General features: G+C 45.2%; 3 protein-coding genes across 16 annotated transcripts in view; 1 reads left to right on the forward strand and 2 right to left on the reverse strand.

Moving 5' to 3' along the window:
• LOC104673976 (ubiquitin-40S ribosomal protein S27a) lies at nt 1-3,140 on the reverse strand. The gene is made up of 6 exons (XM_010378163.2): nt 2,835-3,140; nt 2,671-2,735; nt 2,141-2,195; nt 1,370-1,455; nt 645-776; nt 1-182 (listed from the first exon to the last, which is right to left on the reverse strand). The coding sequence occupies exons 2-6, from the start codon at nt 2,716-2,718 to the stop codon at nt 33-35; spliced, it is 471 nt and encodes a 156-aa protein (XP_010376465.2). The 5' UTR covers nt 2,719-2,735; nt 2,835-3,140; the 3' UTR covers nt 1-32.
• The window catches only part of LOC115894158 (ELMO domain-containing protein 3-like), a 24,348-nt gene continuing 10,638 nt past the window's right edge, over nt 2,924-16,633 (forward strand). For 2 of the 14 annotated variants that reach the window (XM_030920446.1, XM_030920453.1), the window contains exons 1-2: nt 3,412-3,546; nt 11,684-11,814. In XM_030920446.1, coding sequence (XP_030776306.1) covers nt 11,752-11,814 — 63 coding nt within the window. In that variant the 5' untranslated portion in view covers nt 3,412-3,546; nt 11,684-11,751. Of the gene's footprint in view, nt 3,133-3,217; nt 3,314-3,411; nt 3,631-6,541; nt 6,700-11,130; nt 11,257-11,683; nt 11,815-16,633 lie in introns of those variants that run through there. The other 12 variants (XM_030920457.1, XM_030920454.1, XM_030920449.1 and 9 more) reach the window with 11 other exon arrangements.
• LOC115894159 (40S ribosomal protein S27-like) lies at nt 6,149-6,487 on the reverse strand. The gene has a single exon (XM_030920460.1). It carries the CDS (start codon nt 6,455-6,457, stop codon nt 6,203-6,205), a length of 255 nt encoding a protein of 84 aa, XP_030776320.1. The 5' UTR covers nt 6,458-6,487; the 3' UTR covers nt 6,149-6,202.

The raw sequence follows: 16,633 nt of genomic DNA on the forward strand, positions 1-16,633 counted from the left end.
TGTTAGTTCGTGTCTTTTATTAACTCATACAGTTACTTGTCTTCTGGCTTGTTGAAGCAGTAAGTCAGACAACATTTGCCACAATAATGTCTGTCAAAGTGGCTTGCCATAAACACCCCAGCACCACATTCATCAGACGGGCACTCTCGACGAAGGCGACTAATTTTGCCATTCTCATCCACCTGAAAAGTACAAACCTGCTGTAAGATAATTTTACAACACATTCTGAAGTCTAATTTAAGTGCCTCAAAATATTTAAGCTTTTACTATGTAATACTGGTAGTTTTCGTGCTTACAAACCAGAGCACCCTAAATTCTCACCAGTTATTATTACTACAATGAAAATATTCAGAAGTCTTGGGACTTCTGAACACTAAAGGCCAGCTTTGCAAGTCGTAGACAAAGGTAAGACCTGAACCCAGACCCGACTTTGAACTCACAACCCTATTACATAAGTGATTTCAAATACCAAACAGGAAAAACCCCAGGAAGTCTGAATTTCTCATTTCCAGAATACCTCATTTAAACCAAAATGGGGTAATACTGGATACTTAAGTCCAAGAAAATACTGACAAGTTACTATAAAGTTTTCCAAATAAGCCAAGACTTTGCTGACATTCTGCCCATCACTTTAACTGGCTCACCTTATAGTATTTCAGGACAGCCAGCTTAACCTTCTTTCTCTTGTGCTTATTCTTCTTGGGAGTGGTGTAAGACTTCTTCTTCCTTTTCTTAGCACCACCACGAAGTCTCAACACAAGATGAAGAGTAGACTCCTGTTAATGGAAGAATGATGTAAGCTTTCATGATTCCACCAAGAATGGGCACACCCAACATTATGCATCTCTTAATTAAAAGCAGTAGTAGTACACAGTAACATTTATAAGGTAATCTTGCTGTCCCCATCCCAATAAAGTATCTGATTCTTAACAGTTTATAGGGAGATTAAAGAATGCATTACATTACACCATGGGATGCAACTTGCAAAATTCGTAATAGGAAAAACTATAGTAGTGCTTCTCAAGTATCACTATAGGAGTTACCTAAAAATCTACTGCTAATCTAATGCCATTCTCCCCTTTTGCATGCCAAAATGTCCAAAATACACCACATGGAGTGGCTCACGTCTGTAATCCTAGTGCTGGGAGGCCACGGTGGGAAGATCACTTGAGCCCAGGAGTTTGAGACCAGCCTGGGCATGGTGGAGTGTGCCTACAGGTCCAACTACAGAAGGCTAAGACCACCTGAGTCTCAGAGATGGAGGCTGCAGTGACTGTGCCAAAGTCAGAGCCTGTCTCAAAAAAAGTAAAATAAAAAATTTCCAAAATAACATTTTTTTTTAAAGAGGCTGCTCTTCCCCTAGACAGACCTTTTGAATATTGTAGTCAGACAAAGTACGTCCATCTTCCAGTTGCTTGCCAGCAAAGATCAGTCTTTGCTGATCAGGAGGAATTCCTAATAAGAAAAAAACAAGAAGTCACAGCACACCAAGCCTGTGATGTGCTCCAGATTTATAAGGTAACACCCCTTCATCAAATACATGGTACTAACGGCTGACCATAAGCCCTTACTAGAGGTTAGGCATGGTTCTAAATCTTTACACATCACATTTTACTGCATTTAATCTTAGGGACAATACTGGACTGTCTGCAGTGGCTCACGCCTGTAATCCCAACACTTTGGGAGGCCGAGGTGGGGGGATCACTTGAGGTCAGGAGTTCCAGACCAGCCTGGCCAACATGGTGAAACGCAGTCTCTACTAAAAATACAATAAATTAGCCGGGTGTGATGCTGCACGCGTGTAATCCCCACTGCTAGGGAGGCTGAAGCACAAAAATCACTTGAACCCGGGAGGCGGAGGCTACAGTGAGCCGGAACGAGCCAATGCACTCCAGCCTGGGCGACAGAGGAGAGTCCCATCTCACACAAAATAAGTGTCCAAATTCACACAAGTGAAATACACCTCAAGGATTCCAATCTAGGGACTGTGCTCCCCGATCACAAACATTTATTGTGTTATTCCCCAAGTATTTTGTCAATCTGCCCTTCCCCCCCTCACCATGAGCAGATATGTCTAGCACCTACAGGTAGGCTGAAGTCTCCACAGGTTAAGTCTTCTTAACTACAAAATATTACTTGCCTTCCTTATCCTGGATCTTGGCCTTTACATTTTCTATCGTATCCGAGGGTTCAACCTATGAATGTTAAAATGAAAGTATGTTGCTTTCACATTACGGAACTACAACAGAACTCATTTAGTTTGACAATTACCACTGAACCGAACCGGCGACAGGGCTGAAACCTACTCAAGAGACCTATTACCCACCCAGTGGGCAACCTCCCAAGTCGGCTACCGGAAAGCACCTTCATCTCCACAGCCCAGGGCGGGCGGCCACAGGGCCACACATGCTCGCGCCCGGCGGGCGGAGTTCCCCGGCGCAGCTCCTCCGTTTTAACTAGCTGGAACCTCTCGAGAGGTGAGAGCCCCGCCTTTGGCCACCGAAAATCACCTCGAGGCCGTTGCTCAGCAAAAGATACTCATTTCAAAGCTTAAGTTTTAGAACCCAAATTCGGAATCATGGCTTAAGTCATGGAACGCAGCGCCGGTCCTAAAATCCACCTCAGGACCTTATTCGGACCCTGGCTTCCTCATGACCACCTGGCCCGTACCTCGAGGGTGATGGTCTTCCCCGTAAGGGTTTTCACGAAAATCTGCATTTTGGTGGCGGCTCCACCTGAGGTTGGGGAAAAGGAAGAGACGGGTTAGGTCAGAGATCACAACAGAAGGCGGCATAGGGCGCTGGCCCCAGAGCAGCCGAAGAGCAGACACTCACCGCAGATGGCGGATCGAAAAGGAAGAACGCCGCGCAGGCCCACGGGGTTTCCCGGCGCCCCAGCCGAAAGACCCACCTCTTAGGCGACCACACCAAATGCCTGACTGCCGTCCCAGCGACAATCCAACCCGGTGCTAGGCCAGGACGTGAAACTCGTTTCTCCTCTCCCTAACCTGGGCTTATTTCTCACTTTAGCCTTCGGAATGCTTTCGAAATGGTAGGTTTAAGCAACGTAAAAAATGTTTTAAAAAGGTTTTTCCCGTGCAGTCAACGTGGCTAAGAGAATCTTTAAAAGGAGGTGAGTCGAGAGGGGGCCTCATTGGGGAAGGGGTAGGAAATGGAAGTGTATTCTGGGAATTGTAGTTCTCCACTGCTTTCTTCTACCTTGGACTACTCGTCCCAAGATGCAGTTCCGCCTCCCAGATTCCCTAGTTACTGTCTCTAAGCACTGAAGTCGGTGTTTGGAGAAAGGGACTCAGGTGAGGACTGGAGGGAGGATGAAGCGGAATAATGGTTTCCGGAGCGTGGAGACGGGCCGGAAGTGACTAGGAAGAAAGGTTAAGGGGCGGGCCAAGAGTGCGGGGCACGAAAGGTGTCCTTCGCCCACTTGCAGAAGCGGTGAGGGGCAGAGAATCAGCGATCTACCAGCCGCTCCCTGGGCCTCCAAGGGAAGGGAATCTGCATGGCCTGCTCCAGGCAAACTGAAAAATAGGTGAAATCTTCGGAAGCGGGAGTTCAGCCCTTTCTCGCCTGTAGCCCCTCCCTGCTTTCAATCGCCAAGTCTCTCCCAGTCTAGGCAAGAGTCTGAGTATTATGTGTCACTCCTTAGTGTGACACGCTTTAATATGTTGAAAAATCTCAGGAGTTTTCAAATTTTAAAGTGAAGCCGTACGGAAAAGAAACCTGCAGAATGGCTATTTAGTTGTAGCATTTCCACATTTGGGCTTTGGGAGTCTTGGATCTGAGGGGAAGTTTTGGGGATATGTATCGGGTGCTCTTCCGGCAAGGAGGCCAATTAGAAGCAAGTTCCCCCCGTCCTTTCTCCACTCCACAAACCACAAAGTCCTTTCTAAGGAACTTTCTTAATGTCTTCTGTATTTATTTATTCATCCTCTACCGCCTGCGACCCCATCCCCAAATTCAGACCTTCATTTTCTCTTGTAGGGGTTCCGTATGTAACTCTTTATCTCTCTCCAGTCTTTCCTCCTTTCTAACCCACCTTCACTATTGGCTCCAAAATATTCATTCTGAAAGGTAAATGTGTATTATTCTACTTAAAATACCTCACCTTCAGGATACAATTCAAATCTCTTAGAATGACACGCAGGCTCTGCCTTCCTTACAACCCAATCTGCTAAACCCATTACTCTACATTTTAGTAAATGAAGCTAATTTAATTTCCTGACTTATGCTCTCCCGTGTTTTGGCATCTCTGAAGATTTCGATCGTTTCTTTTTCCTGGAACGTTTTTCCTTTTTTTTTTTTTTTTGTGCGTGGGTGTGTGTGTGTGTGTGTGTGACGGAATTTCGCTCTGTCGCCCAGGCTGGAGTGCAGTGGCGCGGTCTCAGCTCACTGCAAACTCCGCTTCCCAGGTTCAAGCAATTCTCCTGCCTCAGCCTCCCGAGTAGCTGGGATTACAGGCACCCACCACCATACCCAGCTAATTTTTGTATTTTTAGTAGAGATGGGGTTTCACCATGTTGGCCAGGCTGGTCTCGAACTCCTGACCTCAAATGATTCACCCACCTCGGCCTCCCAAAGTGCTGGGATTGCAGGCGTGAGCCACCACGCCCTGCCTCCTGGAACATTTTTCATCCCATAGTCTGCCAACTAGTCTCTACAACAAAATTTCCCAGAGTTGCTTGTACACATTGTCTCTAATCTTTCCCTTCTGTTGTCTGAACCCACTCCTGTCAGGCTTTTGTCCCCACCATTCTGATGGGCTAGCTCTTGTAATGGTCACTAGTGACCTCCATGTTGCTAAATTCAATGGTCATTTCATCTTATTTGATCTGTCAGCAGTATTTGACACAGTTGCTCATTCCATCTCTTTTTGAAACCCTTTCTTTACCTGACTTCACCTCTTTCAGTTTTTCTGCCACCCTGGAGGCTCTTTTCCAGGCTCATTTGCTGCTTCCTCTTGATCTGCCAGACCTCTAACCATGGAGTATCTCCAAGACCCAGTCCTTGGACCTCTGCTTTGTCTGCATTTTCTTGGTTATCTCATTTTGTTTAGTAACTTTTAAAGTATCATCATATGCAAATGCTCATAAACTTATCTGTCACTCAGACCACTTACCTCAACTTCATATTCACATGTCTAGCTATGTACTCAACATCTCTAATGGACAGGCCCCAAACGGTTAATTTCATGAAATTGCTTTTCCCATCTTTATATATAGCAATTCCCATTTCTCCAGTCACTAAGGTCAAAAACTTTATGGTCATCCTTGACTGCTCTTTTAATATCCCACATCTTATCTACCTTGGCTGATCCTGGCTTTATTTTCAAAGTATATGCAGAACACTTCCCACTACCTCCATTGTTACCACCCTGATTCAAGCTACCATCATCTTTTGCCTTAATTGTTGATTGCAATAGCCTCCTAACAGTATTTCCAGCTTTGACCCTTGCGTCCTATAATCTGTTTTCCACAGAACAACAAGAACAAAATTTTTCTTTTTTCTTTTTTTTTGAGATGGAGTTTCACTCTTGCTGCCCAGGCTGGAGTGCAATGGCACAATCTTGGCTCACCGCAACCTCTGATTCCCAGGTTCAAGTGATTCTCCTGCCTCAGCCTCCCCAGTAACTGGGATTACAGGCATGCACCACCATGCCCAGCTAATGGTGTATTTTTAGTAGAGACAGGGTTTCTCCATGTTGTCAGGCTGGTCTCAAACTCCTGAACTTAGGTGATCTGCCCGCCTCGGCCTCCCAAAGTGCTGGGATTACAGGAATGAGCCACCATGCCCGGCCAAGAACAATTTTTTTTTTTTTTTTTTTTTTTTTTTTGAGACGGAGTCTTGCTCTGCCGCCCAGGCTGGAGTGCAGTGGCCAGCTCTCAGCTCACTGCAAGCTCCGCCTCCCGGGTTCACGCCATTCTCCTGTCTCAGCCTCCCGAGTAGCTGGGACTACAGGCGCCCGCCTCGTCGCCCGGCTAGTTTTTTGTATTTTTTAGTAGAGACGGGGTTTCATCGTATTAGCCAGGATGGTCTCAATCTCCTGACCTCATGATCCGCCCGTCTCGGCCTCCCAAAGTGCTGGGATTACAGGCTTGAGCCACCGCGCCCGGCCAATTTTTTTTTTTTTTTTAATCCAAAATGTGTTTATTGAGATGGTTTCCCACTCATCTTGATTCAGAGTGCCTTTAGTGCTGCTTCCTCCTAAAGGAACATCCTTCTGTAAGCCTTGCTTTTCCTCCTGTAGGCTGGCAGAGGACAGTGGAGCAGCCAATACACAAAACTACCGTTTGTGCATGGCTAAAGACCGTGGTGATTTTATAGCATCCTGGGCATTTCACATCCATGAAGTAGGAATTGGGGCTCTGCACCAGGCGTTTCTTCTTGTGTTTCCTCTTCTCCTCTTCTGGGGAGGGATGAAGGAGATCCTTTGCGAGAGGCATGTTCTCGTGTGGGTAGGTCGTCACCGCCGGAAAGCAGAACAATTCTTTAACATGTTAAGTCAGCTGTCACTCTTCTGCACACAGGCCTCTAAAGGCTTCTCATCTCACTCAGAGGAAAGCCTAAATTCTTACAACTGAAGCTATTGCTCCAGCGCTGGAACAAGTAGAGGCCACAGTCCAGTGTTGCTGCCCTTGCCAAGTCTGCCCAGAGAAAGGGACCTCTTTTTCGAAACCGCACAAAGGTACCCCCTGGGCTGATAGTAGTTCTGCCCTCAAGACCCTACATCCTACATAATCTGGCAATTACCTCTCTGACCTCATCTCTTCTCTCCCTTTCTCATTCTCTTCTAGCCCCACGGGCCCTCTTGCTGTTCCTCAAATGTTCTGTCCCACCGTGAGGCCTTTGGACTGGCTACTGTCTTTACCTCAACCACTCATCTCCCAGGAATCTACATGACCTGCTGTTTTCAGATTTCTGAAATGTCACCTTATCAGTGAGGTCTTTTGTCTGTCATGACTTACTGCCCTTATAGAAAATAGCATCCTCCCACCTTTCTTACTCTCTATGCCCCATACCTTGTTTTATTTTTCTTCATACAACTTAACCCCCATCTGCCATACTATATTTCTATCTATCTATCTATATATATATAATTTTTTTCTTTTTCTTTCTTTCTTTTTTTTTTTTTTGAGACGGAGTCTCCCTCTGTCGCCCAGGCTGTGTTACAGTGGTATAATTTCAGCCCACTGCAACCTCTGCCTCCCTGGTTCAAACGATTCTCATACCTCAGCCACCTAAGTTGCTGGGATTACAGGTGTGAGCCACTGCGCCCAGCTAATTTTTGTATTTTTTAATAGAGACTGGGTTTTGCCATGTTGGCCAGGCTGATCTCGAACTCCTAACCTCAAGTGATCCACCTGCCTTGGCTTTCCAAAGTGCTGGGATTACAGGCATGAGCTGCCGTGCCTGGCCTTTTTTTTTCCTTGTGTGTTGTCTGTCTCTACATGAATGTAACCTCTATGAGATTAGGGACTTTGTTTTGTTCAATTCTGTGTCTCCATTGTCTAGAATAATGGCAGACAAACAATAGGTGCCCCCCAAATATTGAGTAAATAAATGCAGCACAACTTCAGCATTGCCCTAGATTTTGTTTTTTTTTTTTTTTTTTTTTTTTTTTTTGAGACGGAGTCTCGCTCTGTCGCCCAGGCTGGAGTGCAGTGTCCAGATCTCAGCTCACTGCAAGCTCCGCCTCCCGGGTTTACACCATTCTCCTGCCTCAGCCTCCCGAGTAGCTGGGACTACAGGCGCCCGCCACTTCGCCCGGCTAGTTTTTGTATTTTTAGTAGAGACGGGGTTTCACCGTGTTAGCCAGGATGGTCTCAATCTCCTGACCTCGTGATCCGCCCGTCTCGGCCTCCCAAAGTGCTGGGATTACAGGCTTGAGCCACCGCGCCCGGCCTAGATTTTGTTTTACTAGATGTTTTCCCTAATGTTTCCTAACTCCTGACCTCAAGTGATCCACCTGCATGAGACTCCCAAAGTGCTGGGATTACAGGCGTGAGCCACCATGCCTGGCCAAAAGAAAAAAAATTTTTTTTTTAGTAGCCAGGTGTGGTGATGCATGCCTGTAGTCCCAGCTACTGGGCAGGCTGAGGCAGAAGGATCACTTGAGCCCAAGAAGTGGAAGCTGCAGTGAGCTGGGATCACACTACACGCCAGCCTGGGTGACAAAGTGAGACTCTGTCTCAAAAGAAAGATCTTTGCTGGCCGGGTGCAGTGGCTCATGCCTGTAATCCCAGCATTTTGGGAGACCGAGGCAGGCGGATCATGAGGTCAGGAGTTCGAGACCAGCCTGGCCAATATGGTGAAACCCCGTCTCTACTAAAAAAATACAAAAATTAGCTGGGCGTGGTGGCACATGCCTGTAGTCCCAGCTACTTGGTAGGTGGAGGCGGAGGTTGCAGCGAGCTGAGATTGCATCACTGCACTCCAGCCTGGGCAACAGAGCAAGACTCCGTCTCAAAAAAAAAAAAAAAAAATCTTTGCTTTGTCTTTGGTTTTCAGGAATTTGACTGTGATGTGTCATTGTGTGGATTTCTTTGGGCCTCTCCTGTTTGAGGTTAGCTCAGCGTCTTCAGTCTGTAGGTTTGTGTCTTTTGCCAAATTTGGTCAATTTTCAGCCATGATTCCTTTGAATACTTTCTTCACCTCCACACTTTGTCCTCTCTTGTGGGATTCCAATATACAAATGCTATCTTTGTTCATTTTTAAAAATCTTTGTTATAGCCTCAGATCTCTAAGGCTCTGTTCATTTTGGTTTTTGCTCTTCTGTCCGTCTGTTGTTCATATTATGTAATTCTGTTGTTACTGTCCCATATTCAAGTTCACTGATTCTTCCCTCTGCTGTCTCTGTTCTCCTGTTGACCCCATACAGAGAGTTTTTAGTTCTAGTTATTCTATTTTTCAGTTCTGAAGTTTCTATTTGGTTATCCTTTATATCTGCTGTTTCTTTTTTTTTTTTTTTTTTTGAGACGGAGTCTCGCTCTGTCACCCAGGCTGGAGTGCTGTGGCCGGATCTCAGCTCACTGCAAGCTCCGCCTCCCGGGTTCACGCCATTCTCCTGTCTCAGCCTCCCGGGTAGCTGGGACTACAGGCGCCGCCACGTCGCCCGGCTAGTTTTTTGTAGTTTTTAGTAGAGACGGGGTTTCACCGTGTTAGCCAGGATGGTCTCGATCTCCTGACCTCGTGATCCGCCCGTCTCGGCCTCCCAAAGTGCTGGGATTACAGGCTTGAGCCACCGCGCCCGGCCTATATCTGCTGTTTCTTTACTGAAACTTTCTATTCTTTCTTTTTTTTTTTTTTTTTTTTTGAGACGGAGTCTTGCTCTGCCGCCCAGGCTGGAGTGCAGTGGCCGGCTCTCAGCTCACTGCAAGCTCCGCCTCCCGGGTTCACGCCATTCTCCTGCCTCAGCCTCCCGAGTAGCTGGGACTACAGGCGCCCGCCACCTCGCCCGGCTAGATTTTTGTATTTTTTAGTAGAGACGGGGTTTCACCGTGTTAGCCAGGATGGTCTCGATCTCCTGACCTCGTGATCCGCCCGTCTCAGCCTCCCAAAGTGCTGGGATTACAGGCTTGAGCCACCGCGCCCGGCCTCTTTCATTTTTTCAAAGTGTATTTGTGCATAATTGCTTACCAAAGGCATTTTATGGTAGATAGTATAGTCATTTTCTGTCATTGCTGTAACAGATTACCGCAAAGCTAGTGGCTTAAAACAACACAAATTATGATCTTATAGTTTTCTAGTTCAGAAGTCTGACTCAGGTCTCACTGAGAACCTGTGTTCAAGATCAAGGTGTTGGCAGCACAGTGTTCTTTTTGGAGGCTCTGGAGGAGAATCCATTCCTTGCCTTTTGCAGCTTCTAGAGGCCACCTCCATTCCTCCATCTTCAAAGCCAGAAACAGCATCTCTCTGAGCCCCATTCTTCACAAGTCTTTCTCTGGCTCTGGGCTTCTGCCTTTCTTTTCCACTTTTTTTTTTTTTTTTTTTTTGAGACGGAGTCTCGCTCTGTCGCCCAGGCTGGAGTGCAGTGGCCGGATCTCAGCTCACTGCAAGCTCCGCCTCCCGGGTTTACGCCATTCTCCTGCCTCAGCCTCCCAAGTAGCTGGGACTACAGGCACCCGCCAACTCGCCCGGCTAGTTTTTTGTATTTTTTAGTAGAGACGGGGTTTCGCCGTGTTAGCCAGGATGGTCTCGATCTCCTGACCTCGCGATCCACCCGTCTCGGCCTCCCAAAGTGCTGGGATTACAGGCTTGAGCCACCGCGCCCGGCCTCTTTTCCACTTTTAAGGATGCTTCTGATGACACTGGGCCCACCCAGACAGTCCAGGATCATCTCTCTTTCTGCTGATCAGCAACCTTAATGCTACCTGCAATCTTAATCCCCTTTCCTGTGGTACATAACAGTCATAGCTTCTGGGAACATGGCCATCGTGGGGCGGGGGGATTATTTTGCCTACCACGGCTGCTTTAAATTCCTTGTCAAATAATTCCAACAACTGTGTTCTCAGTGTTAGTGTCTGTTGATCGTCTTTTCTCATTCAAATTGAGAATTACCTAGTTCTTGGTGTAACAAGTGATTTTTTATGGTATCTTAGACATTTTGGATAGTTTGTATGAGACTCTGGATCTTACTTAAATCTACTTTAGCAGGCCTCCTCTGTTACTGTGCCAGCAGGGGAAGGAGGGACGTCACCTTGTTACTGCCAGGTGGGGGTGGAAGTCCAGGTATCCCATCTGGCTTATACTAATACCAAGTTCGAGACCAGCCTGGCCAACATGGCTGGTGGGGCAGGGATACCTCGTTACTCGTCCTATGTGACTTCCACATTGCAGAGGAGGCAAGGGGGCTCCTTACCCCTGGGAAAGATAAAGTCCCAGCTCCCCGCTGGGCCTTCTCTGACATTACCCTTGTGGAGCTAAGGGTGCCTTGACAGTCAGGCCAGGATGGAAGTCTAGGGTCCCTACTCCGCCTTTTCTGGAGAAGAGTGGGGATAGGGCCACAGTTTTCTCTATGGTGTTTTGCTGCAGTAGGGTGGGTGTTGGCTAAAGCTTTCTGTCTTGCTACACTGCCTCTTTCTCCACTCTTTGGCTAGAGAGAGCAGCTTTCCTTGGGGCTTTTTAGTCTGCTCCCATTGGCATTTCTGGGTTGCTGTCTTCTCCAGCACCACTTGGGATATATTAGGCAAAAAGAAACCCAGGAATTCACCAGAGAGTCATTTCTCAGCTCTCAGGATTCCTAGTAAGTCTGTCTTCTCTCCTTTCAGAGTCTTCTGTTTATTTTATATAGTAATGTCCAGGGCTTTTAGCTGTACTTAGTGGGAGGAATAGGCAGAAAGTGCATTATTCATCTTGTTCCAGAACTATAAATTCAGCCTTTTTTGTAAAGGATCACTCTGATTGTTTTGTGGAGAAGTAACTATCAAGGGTCATAGACAGCAGCAAGAAAACTAATGTGGGAGGCTGCCCCAGGGCGCTGGGATCCCCATTTGGTACATAGCCCCTGCTTAGCTCATTAGAATGAGCCCCACAAGTGTGGCAGAAAGTGGACCTGTGCTGCTCATGCTCTCCCAGCCTGGGAAGAGGCCAGTGTCAGGGCAGCTTCCCACGGCAAGCTCTTAAAGCATTGCTCACTGCCACACCCTGTTTCCTCATGGCCTCTGTTACAGGAGCGAATCCAGCCACGGACCTGAGAGGCGCAGGCTTCCTTGCCCTCCTGCATCTACTGTACCTGGTGATGGACTCAAAGACCTTGCTGATGGCACAGGAGATTTTCCACCTGTCTCGCCACCCCATCCAGGTGAGACTTTGGTGGGAAGCCAGAGGAAAGGAAAGGGCTGTGGAGCTAGGACCTGAATGGCCCAGAGGGCTCCCAGGACAGCTGAAACAAACCAGGAATGGGCTTCCCCATCAGTCTGACCTGCATTGAAATGTGAGCTCTACCATTTATTAGCTGTGTAGCTCAAGCAAGTTCCTGAACTCCTCAGAGCCTTGATTCCCTCATCTGCAGAATGGAAATCATAGTGTTGTTAGAAATGCTTGTTCTTTGCTGCCGTAAAGAAATAGCACTTGAACGTTAATTTCTTCAGCAAGGCTATTTTTTTACTTTCTACAGAAAGGATACACTAGCTAGCAGTTTTGCCACGAGAGTACACTGAATAAAGGAGACAGGATTATTTATAACTTGACCCGTCTACTTTACTGCTGTGTCCGGTTTCTTTTTTTTTTTTTTTTTTTTGAGATGGAGTCTCGCTCTGTCCCCTGCAGTGGCCGGATCTCAGCTCACTGCAAGCTCCGCCTCCCGGGTTTATGCCATTCTCCTGCCTCAGCCTCCGGAGTAGCTGGGACTACAGGCACCCGCCATCTCGCCCAGCTAGTTTTTTTTTTTTTTTGTATTTTTTAGTAGAGACGAGGTTTCACCATGTTAGTCAGGATGGTCTTGATCTCCCGACCTCGTGATCCTCCCATTTCGGCCTCCCAAAGTGCTGGGATCACAGGCTTGAGCCACCGTGCCCGGCCTCTGTCCGGTTTCTATTGGCTGGAATGGGACTTCACATTCTGTATTTGTCCTGATTGGCTAGCAACTTAGAACTTTTTAAAAGAGGCAAAGGCAGAGGAGAACAAAGGAAGGGGGAAGTAACTTGTGGAATGCTGAGAAAGGTAAAAACACCTTCAAATAAGGATGAGGAACAGGCTATGACTTAATGCTTGCTTGGACTAGTATAAGCATGCCAGGGCAATATTTAGGCTAAATTGTGGGAGCTAAGAACATAAAGTACATTGATTTCTTTATTACGGCTAGTGGATATTTAAGAATGTTAGCAGAGGTCTTTGAATAAATTTTGCTTCTAAGAGAAGTTACTATTTAACTTAAGTAGATGGGGAGGAAAGTCTTTGAAGAGGAACCTCTACTCTACTTTTTACAATGTGAGCCCCGAAAATCTGAGGTCTCAGTTAATTTAGAAAGTTTATTTTGCCAAGGTTGAGAACACAGGCCCGCCCGTGACACAGCCTCAGGAGGTCCTGATGATACGTGCCCAAGATAGTAAGAGCACAGCTTGGTTTTATACATTTTAGGGAGACATGCGACATCAATTAACATATGTAAGAATGAACATTCATTCGGTCCAGGCGGGATGACTAGCAGCAAAAGCAGGAGGACTCCGAAGCAGGGAGGGGGCTTCCAGGTCCATAGGTAGATAAGAGATAAATGATTACATTTGAATTTCTGATTAGCCTTTCCAAAGAAGGCAATCAGATATGCATTTGTCTCAGTGAGCAGAGGGGCAACTTTGAATAGAATGGGAGGCAGGTTTGCCCTAAGCAGTTCCTGGCTTGACATCTCGCTTTAGCTTAGTGATTTTGGGGGCCCAAGATATTTTCCTTTCACATTTTCCCCCTTTTCTTTTTTGAAATCTTTTGGAGAAAGCATTTTAGAAGAAAATGAATCTCTGGTCTTAGGTTCATCTGATCTCTCATAGCTAGGATGGTTTATTCCTAGATGGATAGGTTCTGAGTTACTAGGAAAGTTCATTTTTGGAAGGTTGTGAAGTCTCTTGTCCTGTGAAGAGAAAATACGGGGAGGAAGGGAGAAAACAACAAACAAAAGAACAATCCTGGAAAATCAATATAGGCCACATTACTCTGAAGTCTATATATCAGTAGGCAGGTATGAACGTGGCTTATGTATGTAAATAGGTTGCTGTTATTTTCTTCTGAAGTTGTCTGGCTTCAGTTTGCAGGGCTGAAAGAAAGCATGGCTTAGTTTTCAGTAACTCCAAATTAGGAAAATGGAAAAAAAAAAAAGGAGGAAAAGAAATTGAAAACATTATTTTGGCCGGGCGCGGTGGCTCAATCCCAGCACTTTGGGAGGCCGAGACGGGCGGATCACGAGGTCAGGAGATCGAGACCATCCTGGCTAACATGGTGAAACCCCGTCTCTACTAAAAATACAAAAACTAGCCGGGCGAGGTGGCGGGCGCCTGTAGTCCCAGCTACTCAGAGGCTGAGGCAGGAGAATGGCGTAAACCCGGGAGGCGGAGCTTGCAGTGAGCTGAGATCTGGCCACTGCACTCCAGTCCGGGCGACAGAGCGAGACTCCGCCTCAAAAAAAAAAAAAAAGAAAACATTATTTTGCTTTGTTTTGTTTTGTTTTCTTGGAGACAGAGTCTCGCTCTGTCCTGTCACCCAGGCTGGAGTGCAGTGGCACGATCACACGCACTGCAACCTTTGCCTTCCGGGTTCAAGTGATTCTCCTGCCTCAGCCTCCTGAGTAGCTGGGATTACGGGCACACGCCACCATACCCAGCTAATTTTTGTATTTTTAGTAGAGACGGGGTTTCACCATGTTGGTCAGGCTGGTGTCAAACTCCTGACCTCGTGATCCGCCCACCTCAGCCTCCCAGAGTGCTGGGATTACAGATGTAAGCCACCGTGCTCAGCCAAAAACATTATTTTGAAGACTTGTAGCCAAGAAAAATTAGAATTCAGCCCAAACTGTAGAAAATTATTAAAATTGAAAAACATTAGGCAATATTAGGATCTCATGACAGGTGTACTATAGTTTTTAAAACATAATTTTTCTTTCTCCAGTTTCCTATTTTTACTAAAGACAAATCATGGTAGGACCAATTTGCTTTATAATACTTGGCCAGATTATTTGTATAAAATACAGCAAGAATAATTATTTTTCACATAGGCTTTTTTAAAACATTGACTTTGATGGAACTTTGTTATTTAGAAGGAATCTCAGGCAAGACTTTTTGAAAGCCAAGCCTTGCCATGGATTTGTACCATCAAATATCTATGAGTTGGGTGAATTTCCTCTCCTCTTGAGGTTCCAAGATAAACCTGGGGCTCCTGGGCCTGTCGTAAAGTAACATTCTTTACTTAACACAAGTCAGAAACCCTGTTCAGGGACTGTGTACACAAAATATGAGGCCAGTTTCCCAAGGGCTTTATTGGCTCCATAAATCAAGTTTGATTGTTTAAAAGAAAGAGCACGGTTCCAGTCAAAGCCTTGGTAAAATAATCAGTTTCTCCAGTTGTGTCCTGTTACCAGTGAAAACAGATTCTTATTGTACTTATGCAAATAACTATATTGCCATAAAGTAAGAGTACTCACAAATAGTTTCCAAATCCTGGAGAAATCAGATAGTGAGAAACAAATATGTTCCAAATTTTGGTCATAGGAGTATACTAAATTGTTAAAAGCTGTCAATAGCTCAGAAGAAAAGTTTGAAGACTCTGAAAAACAAAACAAAGGATCAGCAATGTTTTAAGCAAAAAGCCAAAAAAATTATTTCAGTCCATGTAGTTAATTCCTGTTCTGCTTTGATATTCATGAGCATTTGAGCTCTCCATGAGTCTGAAAGTTTTTTCTCTATTCTGATGTCACAATCTCCAAAGTTATCAGAAACCTGCATTCAAGAGCCCCTTTATAGATGATTATTATTATTCATTTGTTTTTAGACTAGTCTTGCTCTGTCACACAAGATAAAGTGCAGTGGTGCGATCTTGGCTCATGGCAACCTCCACCTACCAGGTTCAAGCGATTCTACTGCTCAGCCTCCCAAGTAGCTGGGATTACAGGCACCTGCCACCACACTCGGTTAATTTTTGTATTATTAGTAGAGACAGGGTTTTGCCATGTTGGCCAGGCTGGTCTTGAACTCCTGACCTCAAGTGATGTGCTCACCTCAGCCTCCCAAAGTGCTGAGATTACAGGCATGAGCCACCATGCCCGGCCTATTACAGCTGATTATAAAACCACATTCTAAAGAGGACCAAACAACACAACAATTGTCTGTGGATGACAAAGTTTTAGGGAAGCCATCCAAAGACACAGTTGATAAGGAAATTTGTTACCTCTGTGGCACACAATAATTTAGCATAATAGTTATAATTATTACTGATAATGTACACTAAGTTATATCAGAATTATAGGAGTTTCCCATAATTTTAGAACACATACCAATGACATATTTCTACAAATACAGCCCAAAGAAAATAATACACCATTTCATATTTGACAATGCTTCCTGTGTAATTTTTATACCAAATAAGCCAAATTATGTCATTTTTGGACATTATGGAGACTTATATCTTAAAGGATTAATCAGGTCAGAAAAAGACATAATTTATGATTTGATTTTGGAAAGTTTGTCAAATATCAAAGGTTTAAAACTTGACATCACAAAATAGGATCACAGGTCATTGTAAAATAAGTCATTCTTTTAACCAAAGTGATAACTCAAGGATTTCAAAAAGAAGGTGAAAATATCCATTCCTTGAGAGTAGAGACTTGATTTTTCAATCAATAAGCCCTAATAAAAATAGCATGAAGCCAATTAAATTTGTTTTTCAAAATTTTATAAACAATCTATAAAAGTTTAATCTTGACCATAATATATAACTTCCATAAGCCTTTTATAACCTTTATAACCTTTCTTAAGGAGTTGCTTAATGCTTCAAGAAAATCTTGTTAATTTGACACAGGGGGTCATGTGCTGCTTTTGCATCAGTGTACCTTTGACATTCATGATTAATTTATAAAGAAACTTTACCTATTTTATCTTTCAAAAATCAGCTCTTACAATCTCATGCACCCACCTCTTCCG

This window comes from Rhinopithecus roxellana, chromosome 17 (genome assembly GCF_007565055.1).
Source record: "Rhinopithecus roxellana isolate Shanxi Qingling chromosome 17, ASM756505v1, whole genome shotgun sequence".
In the NCBI taxonomy this organism is placed as follows: Eukaryota; Metazoa; Chordata; class Mammalia; order Primates; family Cercopithecidae; genus Rhinopithecus; species Rhinopithecus roxellana.